This window comes from Struthio camelus, chromosome 9, assembly GCF_040807025.1.
Source record: "Struthio camelus isolate bStrCam1 chromosome 9, bStrCam1.hap1, whole genome shotgun sequence".
Lineage (NCBI taxonomy): Eukaryota > Metazoa > Chordata > Aves > Struthioniformes > Struthionidae > Struthio > Struthio camelus.
In genome coordinates, this window is record NC_090950.1 from 19,612,722 (window position 1) to 19,638,298 (window position 25,577).

General features: G+C 46.1%; 1 protein-coding gene across 2 annotated transcripts in view; it reads right to left on the minus strand.

The window, feature by feature from the left end:
- The window catches only part of CCDC50 (coiled-coil domain containing 50), a 47,783-nt gene extending 22,583 nt beyond the window's left edge, over nt 1–25,200 (minus strand). For both annotated transcript variants that reach the window (XM_068953990.1, XM_068953989.1), the window contains exons 1-3: nt 25,011–25,200; nt 5,148–5,210; nt 3,705–3,834 (exon numbers count right to left, since the gene is read on the minus strand). In XM_068953990.1, the coding sequence (XP_068810091.1) occupies nt 3,705–3,834; nt 5,148–5,210; nt 25,011–25,059 (242 nt within the window). In that variant the 5' untranslated portion in view covers nt 25,060–25,200. The remainder of the gene's footprint in view (nt 1–3,704; nt 3,835–5,147; nt 5,211–25,010) is intronic.
- Nucleotides 25,201–25,577: the final 377 nt, after the last annotated feature.

Genomic DNA, 25,577 nt, shown 5'->3' on the forward strand with positions numbered 1-25,577 from the left:
AGGAGTTACCGGCTGGTTGGAGCACCAGTTCTTGGCTTGAGCTGGAAGCAAGGCACAAACGACCTGGTAAACTTGGAGGCAAAGGACTGGGAGGGAGTATGGGACAGAAGTGGAGGAAATGAAGACAGCAAAGGCAGAGAAGCATTTTCTGCAGTGAAACAGAGAGAAATGGCATTGCTGGAGAGGTCAGTAGCACAACAGGGGCCTCTTGTTTGGTAGGAAGTAAAGAAGAATGACAGAAGCGGAAGGAGTGAATAGGTACAAGGCTGGGGCAGGGGAGAAGGTCATTGCAGCAAGAAGAGCGTTTAGAAAAGAAATGCCACCTGGGAACATCTAATCTGTTAGAAAGATAGAAAAGGACATGGAGCAGGATGGAAAGGAAGGTTCTTTACTTCCATTAACTGCTTATTAGAATCAAACCTGCAGTTAGGTACTGCATGCTATTTATATCCCCTTCCTCAGCCCCAAACATACATGAATCTTAAGTCAGTATCAAAACATGACATTTTCTTCCTGTTTCCAGACTACCAGGCTTCTAAACATTTATGCATTTCCATTTACTGACCCAAGTACAGAGCCCTCACCTTGAAGGAGCTCATGAATTTCAGTGTTTGTAGGGTTGGAGCTATCAATAGGTCAAATAGCTTCAGATATCAGTTTCTCCTATCCAGTTAACAAAAGCTACAATCAAGCAAAATACAAAAATTTGCCAGGCAGAGACCTGTTTCAAGTTCAAAGACATACAAAACTCTTATGGCAGCAGATCTGCCGTACAAAAAGAGATCTTGGCAAACCTGGTACAAGCAGGGAATCACAGTCCCAAGCAAAACTCAATAGTTGAATATACAAGCCCTGGGGAATGGACTGTCAGTGTGCCTAAAATATTGGATCCCTTATGACTGCAGTCTCAGAGGACATGAATCCAGGTAGAAAATAACTTAGAAAGGTCAGACACAAAGTGCTGCAAGTCTCCATTTCCTCTTGGCACTTGTGAGCAGAGCTAACAGGCTAAGTTCACCACCACCAACTGTCTTGCAAAGTGTTTAAAATACATCTTACTGCAGACAAATAAGATTCTGAAACAGCTACTCATATTTCATAGCCAAGGCAACAAGGTCATCACTTCTCCATGCACAGCAAAGAACAGTAGAAGTAACTCAACAGCAGAAGCATTTTCTTGTTTCTGATGACATGCACCTTGGAATACACCGTATCAAGCTCTTTCAAAACCACTGAACAGCAGAGGATTATGTTTTGGGGGATTTTTTGTTGTGCAGCAGGTAATTAAATACTGAGACTGGATTAGTCATTTAACATAGCCTCGTCTTTCAACTAGACTGAGCATAAGTAAAAAAGTTAAAGAGCTTTTACAGCTCTTCTTGTCCTTTAGTTTCCTTAATGTGAACTCAAGTTCCTACCAGCCCCCAGAAATCACCCAGAGCAATATAAATGTCACTATCTCTAAACATCACACCTGCGTGTCCTTCTTTCCTGGGTAGCCAGGAGTGCTGGAGTGTCAGGGAAACTCTACGTCAGTCTAGTATTAAAAAAGAAATAAAGAGAAGAAAGAAAAAAGAAAAAAAGTAATGTGATTGGAAAGCTCCCACTCATGTTGGCTCTGGTAAATAATTGTTGCCAGATGTGGAGAAAAAAATAAACGGGTTTAATGGATTTGTTCAAAGGAGCTGCTTACATTAGTGCAACAGAGTCATCATAGCACTGAGAGGAAAACAAGGAAAGAGCATACTTTCATGCTATTTCAAATAGTAATTTTAGCATCCTTGGTGCTACTACGCCTGGCAGTGTGCAAGCTGCTCAACTAGATGTGAGAGAGACTTTTACAGAAGCATGAAAACAAAGTTTAGTGCTTCCCAGAATTCTGAAAAAGAGGGGGAAAAATTCATCTTTTCATTTATCTTCCCAAATTCATTCTTTCTTAGAGAATCTAGGATTTATAAGACAAGAAATTTGAAAATAAACATACACCCTCACAACCACAAATGCAATTCCCCACACCCAGCCCCTGAGTTTGGAGAGTTTTTATGATCCCCATTTCTAAAGGGAGCACCCTGTTCTGCTTCTGTATTTCTCCATTGCCTTCTAGTGTCAAGTTGTTCTAGACAACACAGTAAGCAATAACTGTGAGGATCATTTTGTTGCCAGAACACACTGATCTTCCACAAGGAAGAGACAGTAGAAATTTACAGAGAATTAAGGAAGAAAAAGATCCAGTTACAAAAGGATGTCTCCAACTTTTTATTGCTCTTGCAGAGGAGCTCCTGCTTTCGGGAGTGGAACTGCTGCTGACACAATGCTTTGCATCAGCAGTTCTGCCTGTAATTCGGTTCACGAAGTTAGCAAATCCCTTTTACAAAGTCCTACAGCAGGAAAATTGGTTCCAGTTCCTAGCAAAAAGGGATTGTCTCTGTATTTCCAAATGAATTTTAATGTTGTTATGTACATGCTCACACGGCTAAATGGTAACAAAGACAGAGCCAGTGAAATGAAGCACAAACTTCAAAGATGCATGTGTCTTCCTAGTGCTGTCTGACTGTGCTAGCAACGTGGAAAACAGTGGCTGATTTGTATCATCCCAGGCTTCAAATCCTTTTCAAGTAGTTCCTTTGAAGTGAGCCCTGTAGCTCACACATCTGCAATACAGAGTTCTGCTCCATTGCCATATGTGCCAGACAAAGCACCCTCGATCCATTGGCAGTACCTGGTGGGTGGCATTACAGAGCAGCAGATCAGCCGGGATGCAGCGCAGCAGCCAGGAGAGGTGTGCCTGCCTTCTAGGCCCTACATCTGCCAGGATCGTGTTAGAGGACAAGCATCTCTCTCTCTCTTTGCTTGTGACCTGACAGAGCCTTGCCTCCTAACCCACTTGTGAAATTTCACTCATTGCAAGAGATTGAGGGAGACACAAAAAGCAAGAAAAGAATCAAAGTCATCTTTTGATGGGGAAGCCCAGTTGGGGTTTCCCTGCCTCATTATGTTTCATTTTAAGAGTCACAGTATGCAGAAAGCCAAAATGTGAGCCAGAGGATTAGAGCCAGCTTGAGGCCTTGAGTAAACTTGTGCAGCTGTGCAAACTGGAGCACTTATTAAGGATCCTCCCACAGCTGCTGCTGAAGCCTGTGCCTGCAGGAGAAGGCCTGTCCCCAGCAGCCATCTCCCCACCTCCATCAAGTGACCCTGCGACAATAGAGGCAGCAGCTCCTCTTCCCAGCTTGCGTCACCCTGGAGTATTTGCAAGCACAAGCAGAGGCTTTCAGCTGTTTAGTGCGGTGGGACGCTACTGCACCACACTGAGCTCCTCAAAAGCACATCGTTAGGTGCAATGGAAATATGCCAATATCTGCAGTTTCCGTAAGAGAGAGAATTCATTATAACAGTATTCTTTCCAGGTCTTTCTCAGACCTTAGCCAGGACAAGCCCAAAGCAGGTGGCCAACGCGTAGCAGAACAAGAAAGCTCTCTTTCCATGGTCAGGCAACAGAGTCCAAGCCAGGACTAGTTCCCAATACCACCTTGTCCTCATTACTCCATGCTAAAGAGCCTAGCATCAATACTTTTACATCAATTGATATCCAAAGAAAAAAGAAAACAATGCAGGAAATGAACTATCAGTCAACTCAAAACTAAGCAGCTAATTGCAGTGCTCTGACCAAACAGGACATTTCAATGGCTCCATTCCACACTCACAGGTCTTTTTGTCGTTTCTGGATTTGAGCACGTGCTTTCAGATCCTCCTCCTCTTGCAGTTGCTTGGCCACCTGCAAGTCATGTTGCACTAGACGATTACGCTGAACATTTGTTGCCAGGTGATGCTCAACTGGAAAGAAACACAGACAGGAATTGCAAAAATCAACCTATAGAAGTTAATGGTAGGAAGAAGACAAAGCAAGTGAGAGGGAGATCCGAGCTGGAAAGGAAGATACAGTTTTCAGTAGGGAAATGCCATGCAACTTCTCTAGAAGTGGGAAAGTTCTGAACCGAAACTGCGCTAGCAGCTTGAGATTGCATTGTTTCAACACTGAGGGGGCTGCGTATAAGCAACTATTGCTAAAATAAAATCTGCATATCTTAATCACATCCAGATGTATAAGGAATGTTTCTTAGGCCTTATATTTCATTTTCAGGCCACAGAGAATTATCCTAGATTAACAAAGTGGGGGTGGAAAGGACCACCAGAGGCCACTGAGGATGAGCTGAACCTAAACCGTTGCTGAGGGATCTTTCCCTAATTTACTCTCAAGAACCTCCAGGGATGGAGCTTCTCTCCCCCTCCACATAATCAATTCCAGAATTTCACCACCTTTATATTTAGCAGCAGAGCAATTCAATACTACAGAAAGTCCTTTTCCATACATGGATACTGCCTGCAAGGAAACATAGCTACAACAGCTGCAGCCAAAAGCCAGCTTTAATTCAGTTGTCTCAAGTTCTAGCAGCAAGGATAACTTCAGCACAAGTTGCATCTCAGTGGAGTAGCTAGAACGGTATTAGCACCTTGTACCAGTAGATACCACTGGTCTTGGCACCCAGCTAAGCAGATTAGAGAGGCCACCACACCTCAAACTGCAAAGCAAACATACACCAAGTAACAGATAAGCATGTAAAAAAAATCATCAGTTGCTTTTGAAAGTCTTGACTATGCTTTATTTTATCCTGGTAGTGAGCAGCTGCCCTATGTCAAAACGTCTTGAAATGTCTCCTTTCAAAAGGCAAGCACTAGTGATTCTGAAATAAAGTAAACAAAAAAAAAAAGTAAACAAACAGGCTTCTTTTGATTGCACCTCAGGTTGGCCTATAAAACCTGAAGCTTTCAAAACTGTTAGTCATTTCTAAAATCTTTGCACAGTAATGAAACCTCAACTCCACTCCCACATGCCTAAACAAAATAAACTCTAAAAGAGATTACAAAATTGAATCACTGAAATGCAACTGTCTCTAGTGTGCAATGTGAGCTGGAGCAGAACGCGTAATAGGACAGTGAAGACAGGAATAATAAACCCTATCTCATTAAAAAGAATAAAATGAAATAAAATAAAAGCAGGGAGGATTTTTCCTAGCAAAATCAAACAAAAATAAATATCTAGTGGGACAAGTTTGCTTCGATTTGCCCCGAAGAACATTGTTACTTACTCTCTTGTTCCTGTAGGTTATGGGCCAAGGTATGATCTTCCAGAACAGCAAAGTCTCGACACACTGTACGTAGAAACAAAGCCAAGAGAATTAAGATCAGAAACAAAACAGCATCAAAAGAGATATCGGGGTGAGGGGGACATACACACAAATAAACCTGATGCTTGCTTTCCATTTGCTGAGGCCTAGGCTCATGCTTTTTCCCGTCCTGCACTCACAGTGATTTTCGCATGCACTTACTTTTTTGGCCCCGTTTACATAACAAGCCTTCTCCACTCTTCCCTCCACCTCAGGTTCTTCAGTTTAAGGCCAAAAGTGCCCATGACAGCTGCATTGCACCTTCTGTACAACACTCTGTATTCACATCTTTAGTGTGGTCAGCTAAAACCCACCATTCGTGCCTTAATCATCACTTAAATTAGCATGGCTTCTCATTCTAGCCACTAGCTCTTACTATGACTTTCTCTGCCAGGTTAGAGTCTAACAATAGTGTTTTCGCCACACAAAGGTGCGTGTGCACTATGAGTAGGTGTCCCCTACAGCTCCTTTCTGAGAAACAGAGTAGACCAAGTGCCACGTCTCTTGCTGCAAGACAAGAGGTTGTGTCAGCAACCATTTTACAATAGTTCCCTCTGCCTCCTGCAAAGCTTCATCGGCTCTTTAAAGTGTAAATGCTGGATGCAAACCAAGAACCCTTCCGTTGCTCTTCTGACCATTGATGCTCTCTCCTCATGCTTGCTGGGAGCCAGTACCCAGGGACTGCATCTCTTTTTTGCTCCACACAGCACTGGCAACTCCTGCTGCTGGGCTGTGTATTCTTTATAGTCTTGTCAGAGCCACTGCTCTCAATGACACAGACCTCCAGTGTGGCCTGTGCTCCTCATGCCAAGCTATGTGAGAATGCCTTCTCACATTTGTCTCTGTTGGAGCATGTTTCATTTGAAGTGACCAAGTTAGTAAGCAGTACAGATGGCTGTGCAAACATGCCCCACCATTAGTGTTATAAGCTCCCCCAGCTTTTGGGTCATTACAAATTCCTAGCAACATCTTTACGTGTACTCTGAAGAAGGATGAAAGTCTCAAATAGCACTGGGACCAGCACCAATTGCTGTGGCATCATATCAGAAACATCTCTTAACCTGTATGACATATCCTTACTGGTAATGCACGCAGACTGCACACAAGTTTCTAATGCAGAAAGTTAGACCACAGCAATTTGAATAGCTTAAATATAATTTACTGATGTAACAAAACGTTGTAATAGGTAAAACTAGTAACCTGAATTTGGGTCTGTTTGGAACAGCCCACATTCCAAGGAATTACCTTATCTGACAACATTGCATTTCTGTGCCGTAACTAAATCCTCCAGCAGCTTTCCCAGGGTTTTACCATTGTTCCCAGGACTGCTCTTCCCCAACAAAAGAGTTTGAAAAAAGTCTAAAGGCAACTCCAGAACAAGCAAGCCACAAAACTAAGGTTGGGGGTTGGTGGGGGCGGGTAGCCTTAACGCTCACTTAGCGGCTAAGAGCTCTGAAGACCCACAGAATCAAAGGAAAGCTCCTATTTAAGGAGATAGGCCCAAACCTGACATGGAACCACAGGAGAAAGATGGTCCCTCTCCAGCCCTAAGATAGGGCTGAATGGATATTACTAGTCCAGTACAAGAAGCTGTAACGTTTACTTTCTAATTCTGAAATGTGAGGAATCAATCTTTAGACTTATCTTGAGAACTAAAAAAAGGTTTTTTTTCCTTTAACTAAATGAATAAATAAATACAAAAAAAAAAATAGTACTGCATTGTTAGCTCTTTACAGAATCCTGGGAGGGTAGAAAAGTCACACTTTGCTCTCAAAGTGTCCTACTCCACCTCTCAGCAGCTAGAGGTTAAAGGAGATGCAGCCTTCCCTATCTGTAGGGGCAACCAGAGAATCTTTTACCAAAAGAGCCTGTTTTGTTCATGAATACGGTTGAACAAAGCTTTTCACAGCATGGTCAGCAGCATCAAGTTCATAAAAGGATTTTTTTTGAAGATGTCATCCTGGTAGTCCTACAGTGAAGCATTTCAAGCGTAGACATCACCAAAGGAGATTTCACACATCTCCTACACAACACAGCTAAAATGCAGCCTTCCTTAAGGAAAAGTTGTATTTTTATATAATTCCATTTCCTCACTAATGTTCAAGGTAGTCCAAGGGCTATCAAAACATTTTCAATGCAAAGGCTGTTTCTTGGTCAATTAAGGGACTTCAGAGAGGAAAAAAAAAAAAAACCATGGAAAACATTAAATTTTTGACCTAAGATTTGGTTGTTGAGATTAAAAAAAAAAAAATTCCATGGAAATTGTTGGTGGAAACATGCTTTTCCCACCTTGCTTATTCCTTTCTCGGTGAAAATTGTTTTCCGTACAGCTGTTCTCAGTCCCTAGAAGAACTGGACCTGGAGAAGCCAAAGCAAGCTGCTCAACAAATATGGAATCAGCCCTTAGCATTCCCAGCAGGGATAAGCACAGTTTCTTAAAAAGACACACGAAAAATGACCTAGAGACAAACTAAACAAGAATGGGATGAGCTCCCTTTGGCGCTATAGTCTGCAAGAGGCATATTTTTGCAAGTGCCTATCACTTTCACACTTGAAATGTGTGCACTACAGTAATACGATCCCTTAGTGACTCACTTTAAGCATGTACAATTCTGGATGGTGCAATTAAGGATGCTCTATCCACACTGTAGGAAAACACAGGGGCTTATTTTTAACTAGTTATGATAGGCACTGGGGTAATAAAACACAAGAGTCATACCCATAATGGAACAAAGACACACACAGCATCCATTCAGTCTTTCGCCAGTATATACACATCAGCTTCTCAGTGAACTGAGAATAAACTGTGACCTGTGCCCTGAATCAGTGATAGAGTTCTCTATTCTCGGTATTTCAGTGCTCCTGCCTTAAATTCCCATTGAACGAGACAGGAACGCAGCGTATGGCAGATGTGCTGAGAGGGGCCCTGTGTTGCTGATTCCTGTGTTTTTTCCTGAATATGATAAACTAAACTGCTTAGTGGGACCCAAGAGAGGAGCATGTCCTGTTCGAAAGGTATGGCACAAAGCAGAGTCACAACATGCTTTCGAAGCTGCAAGCAGGCGTGCGAACCACTTCTGTTTCACTCCGAGGCGGCCACCTCTGGGGAAGACCAAGGTTTCTCTTTAGCAAAGCAGAGCAACAGCCTAGAAAAGAAAGTGAAAACACCAAAAATCCCCAGAATATACTAAAAGTACAAGGGGAATTTATGAGGAACCCATTTATGAAAGTGTTCAGAGTTTGAGAAGATACAACATTTCCATCATGGCAAAGCACAGAAAACACTACAAAGAAACGAGAACACAGCCACTCACCAAGCCCCGATCCCCAAAGCCTTCCCTCTTCTCCCATTGATGCACATACATAGAAGAGCATCAAGATGTTCCTCTGCACCCCAGCACCTTCAGTAAATATCTAGAGGAGTTTCTAACTGTGTATATTAAGAGGTCAGATAAATGTTTTATTATATTCAACAGAATTTTTGGTTTTGCCTGGCTGCATTGGAGGTGTGTTTTTACAGGTGATAAAAGGAAGACAGGACTCCTGCTTCAAGTGACTACTACCAGCCCTCACTTCAGGTCCAAAGCAAGGCTTTAGAGAAGGAGAGGAACAAGCAGGAGGGTGGAGATGAGGACAAAGACTACAGTAATACGATCCCTTAGCGACTCACTTTAAGCATGTACAATTCTGGATGGTGCAATTAAGGTTTTGTTGTTGCTTTTTTTTATTGCAGCTCCCTTTAAAAAAGGAAAGAGGACACAAAACACTAAATAGCATTGAAACACTTCCAGTGGGCATTTGAGTATAAATAAAGAAAACGCTTCCTTCAGCTACAGGACCGAAAAAACCACAGCCGAGTTTCGGGAGCGGTGCTGTTTGCCCATGCGTGTCACATAGGGGTGCCTGGTGTTCAGACACACACAGTTTTATGGAATTGGAGAGAAGGGGGGAAATCTTGTCCAGATAAACTTTACTATTGTAGTCCCCAATACTTAAATCCACAGGATGTTTATGAAACAATCACCTGCCTCTGCTCACATCAGCATCATCCCACCTGCTGCTGGGAGGGCACTCAGTCAAGAGGGTCTGAGGTTCAAGCCCTGGCTAACAGCTGAGCAAAGATAGCACAATATAAAACCACAGAGAGTCAGCCCCAATCCAGTGTTGTGCTTTTACCATATCTTCCAGAAGCAACACTGGCTCCTGACAGTTAAAAAGAACTAAGGAAAAAAAAGTGCTATTTTTAACTGTAATAGTTCCCTGATGAAGTTCATTGCACAGCTGCCCAAACAACAGCTGTACTAGCAACACAAGGGGTGGGGGTGCAGTACAGAGGTAAGGTTGAACGTTTGAGATCTGCATATTTAAAGACCGCTGCTGGAAGAAATGCTGATGAAACCGCATCCCAGCCCTTCCCTAGTTTTTTTCCACACAGGCTCATGCACTGCTCTGGTCCCGACAGTATTTGAGAGTAATAACGTTGATGGCACCAGCAGACGCTGGCTCCATCCTCCCTTCCCCAGACAGAGGCACATGTATAGAGAGGAACTTTAGGGGTTCTTTGGCACTTTCTACCTACTTGGGGGGGGGGGGGGAACAGTGATGGCAAAAAATATGTGTGGTGTGCAGACGAGGAAGTGGGAGGGCTATGGTGGAACATAAACACTCTTCTATCTACAGTCTTGCACCAGCCCCAGAAAAGTCTCATCTCCTACACTGAGCTTCATCCCTAGATATACAGCACTGATTTTTAACTCTTTTTGATTCATAAGTTGCTACAAATTTTGCAGAGAAAGCATGGAAAAGTGCATATGCTTGTTTTATTGCATAGATGGGTTTGCTTCATCTAGTTGTTCCTTCAGACACCTATTAGAAATAGTACCTGGGTCCCCAGGATTAAAAAAACCCTTCCCAAAAAATAGGGAAAGCACACCCTTCTGGTCCTCACAGCCTATGGACCAGAGCTGAAAGCCACGGGATGCTGGAGACACAAGGCAGGGATGGTTGTTCCTGCCTCAGCTGTTTCGGCTTTTCAGGCCATTCTATGTCACTTGGAGGGCAGTGCCTGAGCCAGGCAGCACACACAGCCCAGGGTACCACCACATGCATTTCCCAACTCACGCTCTGAAGCAGCCTGTTGCACTATCTCAGATACAGTACCACCCTCAACACAGCTGTGTGGCACGCAGACAGGAGGTAGCACCCACTCACCGCCTGCCCTATCTGCATGCACCCCCCAGGGGCAAGCAGGGATGAAGAGAGTTTGTCTGCGTGGACAAAGCCTTGGGACAAGCCACTGCTGGGCAGGGCTGGAATATGAATTCAAAAGCTGTATCTTGAACCTGTGATGATTATCCTACAAAGATCCAGTACAGAAGGAGGGAAAACTGGATGGGTATTTGTGATGCACTTGCTGCAGAGCGGAGGCAGAAGTTAGGATCCCAGGTGCTGGGGTTCAATCATCACAAGCAGTTCCTAGAGGAAACAGTGCAGAGCAGGCTTCTGGGGCAGCAGCAAGCCTTGTAGCTGCTCACACATTTGGGCCCATTTGCGTGTTGCTGAAGAAGCCACTTGGCTGTGCACACACTGTGTTCAGCCGTTCTTCTAAGCCTATTAACGGACAGCTTGAGCACACAGCTCTTGCTTTGTGCTGCTGAAGCCTCTGGCAGAACATGAGGCACGAGAAGACCTTTCATCATCGTCAGAAACTTGGCTGGGCTGGCTGCCTCTAGCTCGTTTGAGCACATTATTCCTGAGTCTTGTCAGCGTGAGAACAACATGCAAAGGAAGATGAGAACATCCTCTTCTGAACCCAATGAAGGGCTGTATGACCGCCAGGTGGCAAAAGATGGGAGACACCTGCAACTCCCTGGCAAGCTTGGGGGCCACGGCAAAGGCAGAATCCTCCCTCAAGATCAGACCCTGTGCTTGTGGCATTGAGTCAAGCATGACTGCAAGTGCAAATGAGGCCAAGAAAACCAGCCCTTTCTCAAAGGCATGCATCCAACAGTGAGGTAAATACAAAATAACTGGAGATATGCACCATTTCAGACCATGCCTGGCCTTCTGAAAATAGGCTTCATCTCTCCTAGTCCTCATCACCCCAGCATACTCACTACTCACAGATATTATTTGCACAGAGTTTGTGCTGGGAAATAGGATGGCCCTAAAGACAATGGAGAAATTCAAAATTTCTCTTCTGCAAGAGCCTTCATGTTCAGGGAGAAAAAGAAATCAATATCCTTATTTCCTGATTGTGTGTCTACGAAATGAAAGATAAGATTAATGCACGTTCACTGCCGTAAATTGACCTGACTTCACATCTCTGAGCCCTGGCGGTGAGCCATCAGATGGTCACACAGCAGCAGGGGTGCAATCAGAGAAGCTACAATTGGCAAGTCCAACGAAGCATAAAAAAATAACAACAGGTTTACCAGAGTCTGATTAAGGCAATCTGTCTTGCCACAACAGGGAGTGGGCCTGGGATATGCACTTCCGGCACAGCTGTGAGAGTGAAGAAAAAAAGAAAAAAAAAAAAAAAAGAAACCACACAATCCAACAACACAGCCACTTCCACAGCTAACAGAAGCGCCAGCAGGGGTAGAGACCCTCAGGAGCACAGCTGGAAGCATCACCCTTTGCAGCAGTGGCATGCTGGAAAATCCTCAAAATGGCATGAAAGAGGGATCCAGAGGAGAGCTACTCCTTAGGCTCCTAACATAGGTTTCTGTGCTGGTGGGAATTAACTCTGAAAGCATGCCTTCCTAAGTAGTGCTGAAGCAATGCCCTGCATTTGGGGCTCCTGCAAGTATGGTTCCAAGCCCTGCCATTATGGCTGAGATATGAATGTCTCTAGGTGCAATTACTTGCCAAAAAAGAAAACAACAAAAAACCACTTTCCTTTATACATTCGGCCATCTGCCTCACTAGCTTCCTCCAGCATTACCTCAGCTTCATAGCTCAGCATTTCTAACACTGAGCCACTTTGAAGCAAATGAGGTAACCACAACAGAGAAGCAGAGGCAGCCTTACATGTTGCTAGTATTATTTACATGTGCAACAAAGCAGATAAAGTAGCGTCCAGGAAGAAGTTGTGTGAATATGTACTGCCTCTGCAAAAAGTCAAATGCCACTGACTTCTCAAGTGACAGCTGGCTTACAGGAAAACACACACAGCAGAGCAGCCTCCGAGCTATACACAATGCACTTCTTCCATGAACTCTTAACCATGTTTTGACATCAGCCCAAGGGCTCTCTTGATTTGCACTGCCTTTCTGACTTGCTCTGGGACACTGGCCAGTTCAAGACCCAGAACTACAAACGCGTGTCCCAGACAATTCCTTGGGCTTTAAAAACCATCTCTTGGTCCCCACCAGCCCTGCACTCCCAGTGTTTCATCAGCATCATGTGCTGGCTAATTGACAAAATAAACTAGAAGGTGTGAGTCATGCTTAGTTCAGAGCATCTGCCGTTCCTGAATCTCAAAGTGAAGGACAGGATGGAGGGAAGGGAGAGAAGAGACAAAAGAAGTGACACAGGAAAAAACAGTTTCATCAGCTAGAAACCACTTTAAGGCCTACAGAGTCGACAAATCAGGGACAAATTAAGCTGAGAGCAGCAGGTGCAACCTTTTTCAACCTAGTGGTCTCAGGAAGATGCTGAGTTATTAAAAACCTGCAGATTACAGAAAACACTGAAACCCTCTTAGAGGTCCCTATCAGCAGGGGCTGGTGAGGCCACTCCAAACTCAGTAAGTGCTTCAAAATCTGCTGATCCTTCCCCTGAATTAAAGCTAACCTGAGCAAGCAGTCACCCAGCTGGAGGCAAGAAACTATCCAGAAGGATATTTCCAGAGGAAACATGCAACTCAGACGTTTCCTCCTCACCTCCAGCAAATGAGGAGTGAAGCTGTTCTGCAAGATACACAGCCTGACCTCGCTGCTGTTCATTTCCTTCCTGCTTCTCCTGCTGCACCAAGAGATTCCTGAGCTAATACCACATACAGGCACCAACAGAGGCTGGCCAGCACATGCCTTGGCTCCTGTAGCTGGAGTTGCACAGACAGCATTCCTGGGACCTTATTCACCACCTATGGTCAGTGCCAAGGAACTCAAAAAACTCCCACAGGGAAGGGGAACACTGCTCTGAGACAGAGGGCAGGGCTCGGAAGCCTGGGGAAGAGAAAGAAGATTTCTGCTTCTCAGCCACAGCCTATCTCACACAACTGGGAGCTACGAAGCAGCACAAAGAGGCTGGGCGGCCCCACTGGGTATCAGATTCCCAAGTCGTGGCCTAATTCTTAATGGGTAAATATCTACAGTAAGAAATCTCTCTTTAGAACCAGAGTTTTTTTTATTGGTAATCTTGGCCTAGAAGCTAACAACAGCTTGGGGTTTGGGAAGGCAGTTACTCTCTCTGTTCTTAAGCTGATGCCCTGAGGTTAGGGGCATATAGAGAGGTTTGGTTCTGTCTGCACCATTCTCCAAAAATAAGTTCTCACCAGTCCAATGAATGCTTTAAAGAGAAAGAAAATATATTTATTTTGGAAGCAATCCTCAGAGCACATGTCTATTTTTTAACCTGCCTTGAAATAGAAATCAGCAGCCCTCCCTTCACGAAATGCCTTCTCCGAGGCTATTTGTTTAGCATTCTCACTTCTGTAAATGTGCCTGTGAACTGAACTGTAGAATAGTCCTCCAGCTGAGATGGCATCTGCTGAACACCCCAAAGCAGATGGGGATGTGCTTTTATGGTATGAGCAGGAAATGGAGATACACAAGACTGAAAAAAACCACACACACACACACACAATAGACCTCAAGAGGTCATCCTAGACCATCCCCCAGCCACAAAGCTTGATCAAGTTTAGCATTCCGCCTTTATTACAGAAAGTGGTTATTATTTTTGTCATTAGATAATTGCAACCTAATTAACTTCATCTGCAGTCTTCCTATATAAGAATAACTGTCCTTATCCCCTACGTTTAACACAACCCACAGGTCAGAAATATTAAAGGCCATATCTATGATTTTCAGAAGAAAATATTGAGTTGGAATGCTTCAGGCTTGGATATACTGCTGAAAATGGCCTTGATCCTTCAAGAGCACTGGTAACCTACGCTTTGAAAATTCAGCTCTTTCAGGAGTTTAATCCTGGATATGAAGCACTTGTAGTCACAAGAAATTCTCAAAAAACCTGAGTCCTGCAGTCAACATTGCTGCTATAGCTGCTGCCTCCTATTCCAGGAGTGTCTGTGCATTGGAGGTACTGAACACACGCACTGCTTTGTCACTTTAAAGGAGAAAGCGGATACATAAGCTGCTGTATGTTAATGTATGTGAGCCTCTTGCCATTACCTGTCAGACTCAGAACACAGCTTTATCTTCTCCATAGCTCTTTCTTGAATGCCCCAGTGTGCATCAACATGTACAGGACTGCACAGCCCCAAAAGAAGGTGGTCACTCATGAGCTCAGACATCATACCACGGACCATTAATAACACTCAGGTGGACAGGGATAAAAATGTCAAGGCAGATACATCACTCAGATGACTCCTCTTGTTCGATATCATAGCTAAATAGTAGACCCCAAGCAGCCAAACATTTTACCCAGAATATTCATTACTTAGTTGGTCTGTGTGTGGAGGAAGTTGGTCTTAACCACTACAGAGAACAAGACTTTCCTCTGCAGTTATCCTCCCTAATATCCGACACAGCTGCAGTTGACTCAGCCAGCTCCGATAGACTCAGGAGCCAACAGTATGTGCATAACATGAACAATTAACAATAAAACTAGACAGAAGTTTTCCACCACTGCCCCACAACCATGGATCGCAGCAGAACAAACACCACTGCCCCACCAGCTGTGTTTTACCCTCACTTCACCCAAGGGCAAACCACCACGCAGGTCAGCAGAGGATAGGACAGCAGCTATCTCCACTAGGAGAGGTCAAAACTCTGGTTTAGATGTCCCCACGAGCACTATTGTAGTTGTCAAAGGTGCCTTCAGAAGTGCCCCATCAATCAGATGCTGCCACACTTCTTGGGGGGGAGGGGTCAGGGGATCTTTTGCAGACAAAACTAAAAAAGCTATCGTGATGTCCTAAGTCCAATGCTACTCATTTAAACTGATGCAAAGGAGGGGAAAGAACAAAACACACGCGCACGTGCGCTCTTTCCATGTGCAACTCAGAATAGCCACCCACTCAGGAAAGTCTTCAGGCACGGGGCTTGCATCTGAAGAGATCTGCACTATATGCATTCCCTCCCCCTACACCCATCTTAGCAGCAATCACTGTATTGTGCTTTGGTCTGTTAAGTAGCTTTCATTTCAGGATTTTAAGCAATTTTCTTTCACACAAAAACACTGGAGGGACATACTGGATTTCTCAGATAGGCAAAACTTCTTGTTCTCTGCTAAATGCAAGTTTAAATCCCTTGCTCAATTTGGTAAGTTCTCTGCAGAGGACTGGCAGTTTCACCTTGCAATTCAGGCTAGCATTCAGGAGCCATGGCACCCCAGAGCACAGATGCTTTGCTAGCGTTTCTAAACCTTCAGTTTCAGGGCATAGCGAATAAGCTCACACAGCAGCTCCAGAGAAAGGGTGGTTTACAGCCTGAAGCTGAGATAATTCAAAGTGTCATCTCTCCCAAGCTTTTCCTCCTGCTCTGTCCTAAGAGAGGACCCAGCAAAACACAAGGAAGACAGGACTCAGCAAGAGAGCTCTCAATACCTCTCTGATAATAAGTCCATGCACCAACAGTTTTGTGACTGGTTATACCAAAATAGCTTCTTCTGAAAATCTGACCCCCCTGTAAAAAGCGTCAGCTGCCAAGAAGAGTTCCAGTTCCTCTTAAAACCTTGCAGTGTGGTTTTATGCCACAAGGGACCAGCGCTAGTTTGGAAGAACAAGCAGCTCTGGATGGAGCAAAGCAGCAGACAGACTTTCTTGAAAATGTCACTTTTCTTTCAACGTTCGAGTGACTAGAGCCAAGCCTGAGACTGCTCAGAGGCCTGTAGCTAAAGCTGAGCTGCAGCTGGAAGGACAGACTGCAGCATCAGTGCATTTACTGCACATACTTACAAAGAGAAGCAAAGCTCCGGCAGGATGGGCCTCAGGGCAGTTTCCCAGGCTTGCTGGAAACCTAGTCAACGGCTGCATCCCAGCAGAAGGTGTCTGAACCAACGCTGCAGTCAGCCCTTACTCCAGCACAGATTCCTATCAGCTTCCTCTTTCCTCAAAAGGCAGCTGCCAGGCTGTGAGGTCTCTCCCTCCTGCACTCATTCAGCAGCTTCTAGTGCTGCAGAGGAGCCTTCTCTGCAGGTCCAGTCTGCAAGGACAACTTTCCTGCTTTTCGCACACCAAGAACGCTCTGCTTCATTTCAAAAGCCCTTTTCTTTGCTCTGCCAAGTCTTCTCAGGTTCTTGTTCTCCCCCTTCACTTCCCCTGTTTAAGTTCTCCAAGTTTATATTAGTCAGCACGGGAGAACATGAAGTACCAAAGCTGGCCCTAGACCAGCCAAACCTTCACGTCTATCTACAAAACAGTCACCAGTCTGTAGGGTTAGAACAATAACAATACAAGTCCCTCTTCCTGCCATAGCCTTGTGTCAGCACTCTGCCCCAAGAGCAACTACAGATTTAAAACAGTAGCATATGAGGGTAAGAATGTGTCCCTGGCCTCTGGGGCCAGACGGGCAGGGAGGTAATGCTCACGGCCCAAACCTGGAGCAAACTGCTTCATGGCATCTGTCCTTAACTCACACACGCTGTGAAGCATGAGAAAGCAGCAGGCTGTCATCCTTTAAAAGGCCTTCCCCCTCAGTCCACAAATACCTCCAGTTCAGCCATACCTTTAAAAAGACTAAAAACAGGACTTAACAGGTTCCCCTGTTATGTGGCCAGAGATGACCCTCTGGGCAATGCCTAGAGCCTAGAGTAAAAGATAACTGAATATCTTGGTCAGGACTGGAGGCAAACCTGCCTTTCTCTTCTGCTCCATAGCACAAAGGATGTGGGAAATGCTAGCTGAGCTGCACAGTCCTGACTATGGACCAGCCCCCCGAGCACTGCAGTCAAGGTCAGGAGAGCCAGCCTCTTCCCAACACCAGCTTCCTTCGGAAACCTGGCGCCAGCTGAATCACCAGCAGGAGAGCTGAGCTCTCTAAGCTGCAGTGCTCGCTGCGTGCCACGGAAACAGCCAACACCCTGGCGGCCTGGAAAATTCCCACGTCTTTCCCTACTGTCCTACATCGCTTCACACCAGCTCTCAGCCATTCGTCCTGCAGTACTGCCAAAGACTCCAGGAGGTAGTGTTGAATTTGGGACCTAAATACCCCCTTTCCCAAGTCAGGCGGCCTCCCATCATAAAATAAACTTCAGAACACAGAGAAGAAAAACGTCCTCCTATCAGAATCCCATGACTAACGTTTACCGTGCCCATAACAGATGCATGAGAGGTTCAGATGCTTTCACAGTGCAAAGCTGTTCCTATACCATGGAGGAGGCTGCCTCTGAGCCAGGCCTGTCCTGCCCCAGCCCCCCAGGCTAGCTCAGCAATGACAGCACGTTTCCTGCTGCGGTGTGCTCCAGCATCTTGCCCTGCCTAGCTGTAAGGGGCCCACACGACATCCACCGGCTCTTTTGGAAAGGCTTCTGCAGAGAAATACCTCTCACTGCCAGGAAATATTGCCATCTGCATTCGATTCCTTCTTCCCTTTTGTCCCACTGCTTCTTGGGTCAGCCTTGTCACTCTCCTTAAGAAATGCCTGTCACATAATTCCTTCAAATATTTGCCTAATTATGTCCTCTTCCCTTCTGTCATCACTTACAGAACACCACATGTTTAGCCCACATAACATTTCCTCTTAAGCCAGTTGCTCCAACCACAGATTCCTGGTTCGGCAGAGCTCCTGGGAGAAGAGAAAACCATGCATATGCACACACATGAACTCAAAGCTTTACTAGACATAGTTTTTTAAGCCATCTTTGAAAAGAGAAGTGAAGAAGAGTGACTCACTTGCTAAGCCACTTCAGCTTTCTGTCCTGAACAGCACTCACCGCAGCAAAGGTTGTCAGGAGTATACAAACCAAGCCACTACCAACACTGACCCGAAAAAATCAAATTATTTTTATCATCACATCGGTGGCAGAGCATGCAAGTACAATAATCATCATTTAAACTTCAAGAGCCTGACACAAAGCCTTCAAGCACAAACAGGCTGCACTGAGGGTCTGAGCAGGGTTTCCTCTGTGCCTGTTTTCCAGGGATGGTTACATTCATCTCAAGGGCTGATGGCTTAATTCACAAGGCACCTGGGGTGATTAGTACATTTTATGAGCTCCCAGGCTCAACTAGTCTCCTCCATTGAATGCACCGCTCATGACAGCCCTGCCTTGCCCTTGGGTTGCATCTCTCATGTGCGCAGTGTGGTGCTGTGCCTCTTCCTGCCCTTAGTAGCCCAAACCACAGGGCTCACGGCAGCCCGGCTGAACAGCTCTGCCAGCTGCAATACAGCACCAAGGCCATACAGCACCTGCCTTATGACTACTGCGGTGCCTTTTTCATACAGGGAGCGAGCCTTCTCTCCTGGGAAGGCTCCAATTTCTGTTTTAAAAGGGAAACATAAATGAAGTGTCAAGAGACTTCCATGAGGTCTGATCATGTGTCCAGTGAATAAGCCAGCACTGTAAGGTGAACATGGAGCATCTGTGACACAGGGCAGACTCCGGGGAGACAGGAGCTCTGCTTTCCCAGGTGGAAATGCCCAGCCAGATGTGCAGGACTCCGACTTGCTGTTAAGAAAGCGGACAGCAGGAGGAAGGGGAAGCAGTTGGCGGGGGGTGGGAGGGGGGAGGTGGAAATCTTTATCATCCTTTTAGAGAGAAAGACAGAAGGACAAGCTGGCAGAGGGCCATGCCAGAAAGCAAACCTTAACCTCCTAAGCTCTAGGGCAGCCTCGTCCCTCAGTCTTTCACCTTCAAACCAGCCCTGCACAGAGGAGCAGCAGTAAGTCATAGAGTGGGAAACCAGCCAGCCAGAGGCACTATGGGAAGGGGATGAGGAAGCAGGGACATGTCTGCTTTGTCCTTTAAATCACTACATTCACGTGAACTGGATGCCCCTGAACAAGACAAAAAACAAGGCCTATTTCAGCATAGCAGGGACATTTTACACAGCCTCAAGGCACATCCCATCATTTTCTCTAGCAAAGTTTCCCTTGCGCAGTACCAGTGAAGGCACAGTTGGCCTGTCTGGCTCTTCATGGCTGCTGTCTCCGACGTGCCATGCAGGAACCCTCTGACGTTGCTCATGGTCACAGGAAATTAAAGATTAAACAGAGGCCAGTGGCCACAGCAAACACAATGCTATATGCAATGCACTGCTCATCTGCGATTATTACTTGGAGACCCACAAAAGGTGGTGGCCAACATCCTAGGATCACAGACAGGGGAAGGGGCCCCCGCCTTCTTCCTACCCCCAGGAGACAGGGCAAAACAGACCTTGTGCCCCTTACCCCAGCCCACAAACTTCTCTGCTTGTCAGTAACTAAGGAAACGCCTTTGTCTGCAAAAGGGGTTAATGTGAGTCTCTGCTAAAGATAGCTTTTTGGGCAATCTTGTCATCTTGGTGGAGTGTCCATGGCAGCTTACAGAGGACAGCTCTGAGGATTTAAGGGATAGCAGGAGGCAGACTTGCTTGCTCAGAATTGAGCTTTGGAGCCAAGAATTTGAAATGCTAATCCTGCCCATCTCCTCTGCCAAGTGCTGCAGACCCAGAACAACTGAATGCATAATAAAACTTTCATCCAGCTTTAGCCAGAACTGAAATGAGTCCCAAAGTCTCTGCTACTGAATTCATGCACACTAGAGAAAAAAAAATAAAAAAAAAAAAAAATCCACTCTCTTATTATTCAGAAGAGCTGGACATGAACCAGTGACCTAGAAAGAAAAGCCTTTATGACTGAGTCTGTGTCCTATCATCCTCCACCTCCTCACTGCCTTTAAGCCATCCAGCTTGCCTGAATTTTTAACAGCGCTTCTAAGAGGAAGTCATAAAGCAGAAAAATGTGACGCTGCACATCATGCTACCAAAAAAATAAAAAATAAAATAAATAATCAATCAGCTGGAGCCAAGGGGCATAGTGCAGGTGGCTTCACAATGACCTGGCTGATCTTCAGCTGCTCTCAAAATCATTGTCCTGGTTACACTAATCCAGTTAAAGATCAACCCTTCCTTCCCATGAATGTATTAAAATGTGAGTGACAACACTTCATCCCCCAACACTGGCCCTCTAAAAAAACCCAAAGCAGAATCCCTCCTAACACATCCCTCACCAGACACTGCACCAACTGTCAAAACTTTGTGAACCCACTTCCATCTTGGAAAGAAATCAAATTTCTTTCCTTCACCATCACGTTGCTGATCACACACAGTCACTGAAAGGACAGATATAAGCCGACAGAATCAGTCAGGCTGTTCCAGAAGAGTCCAAGACGCTGGACCTCAAAGCTGGCACCCAACCGTTTGCCACGTGGAAAGTCAGCAACCAGGAGGCTTTTACTGCGAGAGTCTCAGTGAAGGTCACATTAAGCTGCAGAGGTCAGAGGGAAGGTGCTGCAGCTGGGAAGAAGAGGAAGACTGATGCTTACAATTTTTATTCACTTTATACTAAGGCCAAAGAGAGCCAGCTAGTCTGCCTGCTTCAGGGAACGTCCTGCCAAGATGGAAAATAAAAGCTCAAGCCTTTCCTACTTTCCGAAGGCAGCAGTCAGTTTGCATCTTTTGCTACCAGATTTGGGAAACTGGCCTATCTGACAGCAGACTAGAACCAGTAGCATTTGAAAGTACAACTCAGGATCTTCATAAAGTCAAATCAGATGCCTAACAGAGAGTAGAAATCATAATGCAAGCATTGTTTGCATCTCTCGGAGTGCGGGTGGCAGAGACAATTAGCCTTTGTCAACACTGAAGCTTAAGTGACAGCAACGTGCCTGGGTTAATTCTAATGATTAGTACAGATACACTGCCCTTATACTTCTTTACAATGTAATTAAACACAAAAAAAAAAAAAAAGAAAATTGCTTAGCCCACTGCAAGTTTCCATGATTCTGAAGAGCCATACGTTGCAGCACCAGAGCATGGGATCTCACATTTTCTTCCCCTTCTCACAGAGGATTAAAGCTGGCACAAACACCAGAAGACTTTCATCATTTTACCTGCCATCACTAACAGCTGATAGCTCTCAGAGGCCTACGTGGGACGAAGGGCTGAGCCTTCACCCCCGCAGGCAGGTGCCTGCGTTGCAAAGCCAGTGCACAGACCTCGGCCTTCAGCAAAGGCAGCCCTGACAGGCGGTCTAACAGATACATAACTATACTTCGGATGGAGGTGAGGTCTGCACAGCTCTGAGAAAACCTTCCCAGGAACCCAACCGCGGACCACCTGCCTGTGCCAGGGCAGAGACGTCTCCCGGGCCAAGAGGTGATACCCAGTGCTTGGAGCTGGCACAGGGACCTCTGACAAAGGGGTCATTTAGAAAAGGTGGCAGAGGAGAGGTCGTAGCCCTCCCTGTTCGTTAACTTCTAGTAATGCACCTGATCACAAGAGACGAAATCCAACAGCCGGAGATCAAGCAGAGCTCAAGAAAATTTCTTTTAGTTGCTTTGTAACTAATTAAAATAATATGTCTAGGATGCTTTTGTCCCCTAAAGGCTTGCAAATTAGATCCCTCTAGAAATAAAGATTTACACTCATACAACTGAGCAATCTCCTGGGAAGGGACAAGAGAGCACACAGCAAAAGCTGCTTTGTGAGAGGAGAAAATGTCACAGACACTTAAGAGGCAAGTAGAAATGCAAGCAGAAAAACTCAGCCCATATCCTGCAACTAACGCGAAAACCTTCAACAAACAACTTACAAGAGCCTCACTGACCACAGTGGTCAGAGCCTCCACTTTACATCCCATGGAAAAATGACTTGGTAACATCAGGCTGCAGCACCACAGTCTAGTCTGTGCTAGTAAAAGAGCATCTTGAGGGTATGTTTGATACTGTTAAACCCTGCCCTCAAAATATAGTGGACTGGTCAAAGCACTTTTCACAAGTAGATCATCATCCATGCCAGACCTTTTGCTAATAAAACTGTATTTATTTATTAAAAGAAAAGAAAAGTCAAGTAAGTCTTCCTGCAGCACGTTTCTCAAACTTTTACTGACGTTGTTGCACAGAAACACCCTAGTTTATATGGGAGCTTTCAAGACTACAACAAAAGAGCAGGGCAGCACTTTGCCTCACAAGCGGTACCAGCTTCTTGTAGCTGAGGAGAACCAGGACATGAGCAAGCCCCTCCAAGGGCAGCTTGTTAAGAACAAAGTACCTGAACCACAAAAAAATGCAGCAGAACTATTCTTCATTGTTAATGAGTGACTAAACTGACCTTTACCCAAAACGAAGAAAGGGAAAGGTTTTCACGGAGGATCAACAGTGATTTCTGTACCAGGAACAATAAATATTTTTGTAGGTATAGAAGGTGATGCATTTCTTTCCTTGGCTGACGTTAACACTGAGCATGAGAAGCTCTAATCCAAGGCATAACTAGATTTCAACACTTCCCACCAAAATAAGAACAAATGATATTAAACTGAAACCATGAAACGTGCCTGAGGCTTTGCAGAACACAACTCAGGCTTCATCTACTTTGCCTGTTGTAGCTGCTCTGGGATACTTCTTTAATCCAATTGCTTTCACACAACAACAGATTGTCGTACCAGGACACTCATGGGACTTAACCCACGCTAACCATAGGTGCAAATTTACAAGGGACTGGCTGAACTACATTACATCCCTGTAAACACACTTTCATTCACCATGCAAGCAACCTTAACGCAGTTCAGTTAGTTCACTTCAGAAATGAATCAAGCTAAATCAAATCAAGGCTACTTAAGTTCTGAATAAGAGCATCTACATAGGAATTTAATTCAATTTATTCAACCTACTTGAAAGGTTAATTAGATTAATTTTCTTAAGTAACCACACATGGACAGACTTTAAGGATGAGCTCTCAGCAACACTAATATGGCCAATAAAATTTTTGCTAATGACTTAATGGGACCAGCATTAAACCCTAAAAGTTCAGCAAATGGACATTACTTTTCTTCCACTAGCAATAAACAAGAGAAGCATTAAAGGATGAGGAGTCGTCAAAAGGAACCACCAGCTCCCTTCACAAACATGCCATCTACTCTAGACTAGTTGAATCATCAAATCCGTGCTCGTTCTTTTATAAGAATTTAAAAAGCAAACAGATAAACAAAAGGCCAGCGGCAAAGAAAATGAATGTTGGCTGTATTTAGACAAACATTCAGTACTCTCCATAACTGCAATTGACTAAGGTAGAGTTTCTACAGATTTATGTTAGTATCGGAAAGAATAGACTCTGACTTTTATGTTGCATTTTTTAGTCAAAGCAGTTGAAGGACACCTTTAATTAAGCTCAAAGGCACACATGTGAAGCAGAAATCATTCTTTCCCAACAGAGAAGCTGGAGCACAGTCTGGCTGAACTAAAGGTGAACCAGCACACTGAACACACACTAAACTGGCAATCATACACAGCAACTGGAGACGGGCACCCAGCAAGTAAGCAATGTTGCTTACGACCTATCCTTCCCCTGCACAGACCAAGAACACGTGGATTTTGCAGGGTGGAAGAGGCTGCTTGGTGCTCCAACCAGCTCTCTGGAGCTTCACGCAGGGCAAAATCTTCACATAATCCGTGGGCTCAAATCTTTTTAACTAGGACCTCAGCGTTACTGTTCTCCTTCAAATCAGCAAAGCCGTCAACATTCGCAGTTCTGCTCGATACCGTTTCTAGCCTCTGCGCGCAGCTCAGCGCGCAGTCCTAACCCCGCCGAGCAGTAACCGCGAAGGACAGATTTGCACATCCGTAGTCTGAGCGGTCTCCCAGCTATTCTGTGGCAAGGCTTATTGTCCGGGCAAGCACCGGGGGCGAACTCAAAACTTTGGACGCGCTTACAGATGTGCCCGAGCCTCCAGCCCACTCCCCCCCCCCCACCTCCCTGAGCCCCGCTTGGTGGGAACAAAACAAGGGAGAAGAAAAGCCGGCTGAGCCGCCTGGCACCCGCGCGAACAAAGGGCTCCCTCCCCCCGCCACTTCTCATTTTTTCCCTAAACCAAAGGGCACTTCCTTGTTCACTTCCAACCAAAATGCTGATATTTGGAGCAAATTCTCTTAAGCGGAGCCGTAGATGACGTATGCAGACTGTCACAGATCTCCATGAGGCTAAACGCTTCTTTGCTCATTTTCCCTGCTGATCCTGCCCCTTCCCTTGCTTCCTTCCTATTTTATGACCTGTACCAACATCTGCAATAATTTAGGTGCATACAGATAAGACAGTTCCTTAAAAGCCAAAGCAGACTCCCCGCCGCTCATCCCCACCAGCTCGCGCCGCGTTATCTCCCCCGGGCACGGGAGCGGCACCGCGAGGCGCTGACACAGGTCCCCGGAGAGCGCTTTCCACGGCGCTGCCCGGGCGCGCTGCCCCCCGCCCGGAAATTAAAAATAAATAAATTAATTAAATAACTAAAATAACAAAATAAGGAGTTCCCCCCCCACCCCGCCGCGCCCCATCCCATCTCGCCTTGCACGGGCCGGACCGGGCCGGGCGGGCGGCGCAGCCCCGAGCCCACCCGCGGCCCCAGGGGCGGGGCACCCCAGCCGCCCCCCACCCGCGGCGTGGGGCACCCCCCGCGTAGGGCACCCTACCTTCTTTGACGCCGGGGAGCTTGGACTGGTCGATGCCGATCTTGGCCATGCTGAGCGGGGAGGCCGGACACGGGGGAGCGGACGAGGGGGGGGCCCACGCCCCACGCTGGAGCCGGAGCCGCGGCGGCGCCGCCCGCGCCCCGCGCTACAAAGTTGCCCGCGGATGGATACAGTGTAGCCGCCCGGCCCTACGGCGCGAGAGAGGGGACAGAAAGCCGCCGGGGCGGAGCGGGGCGGCGCGGGGCGGGGGCTGCTCTCGCCGCCCCTCGGCCGGGCTGCGGCGGCAGCGCCGCTAGGCTGGGGGGTTCCCCGGGTTGTTTGTCCACCCCTCCCTTCCCCTTCTCTGGTGGTGCCTCAGCAGGAGTTCAGCGAGGAGGGCAGCCTCTAAGTGACAGGGCTTTAATTTTATTTCACTTCCTACCCCCCGCCCGGAGGTGCGAGGGGGCTTGCGGCTTCGGGAGCGGCTCTCCGAGGGCAGCGCGATGATTTCTGGCTTGCAAACGCCTATAATCAAAGCGGGCTGGCTTTCTGGGTTCGGGTTAGCACCACGAAGGGCCAGCTGCAACA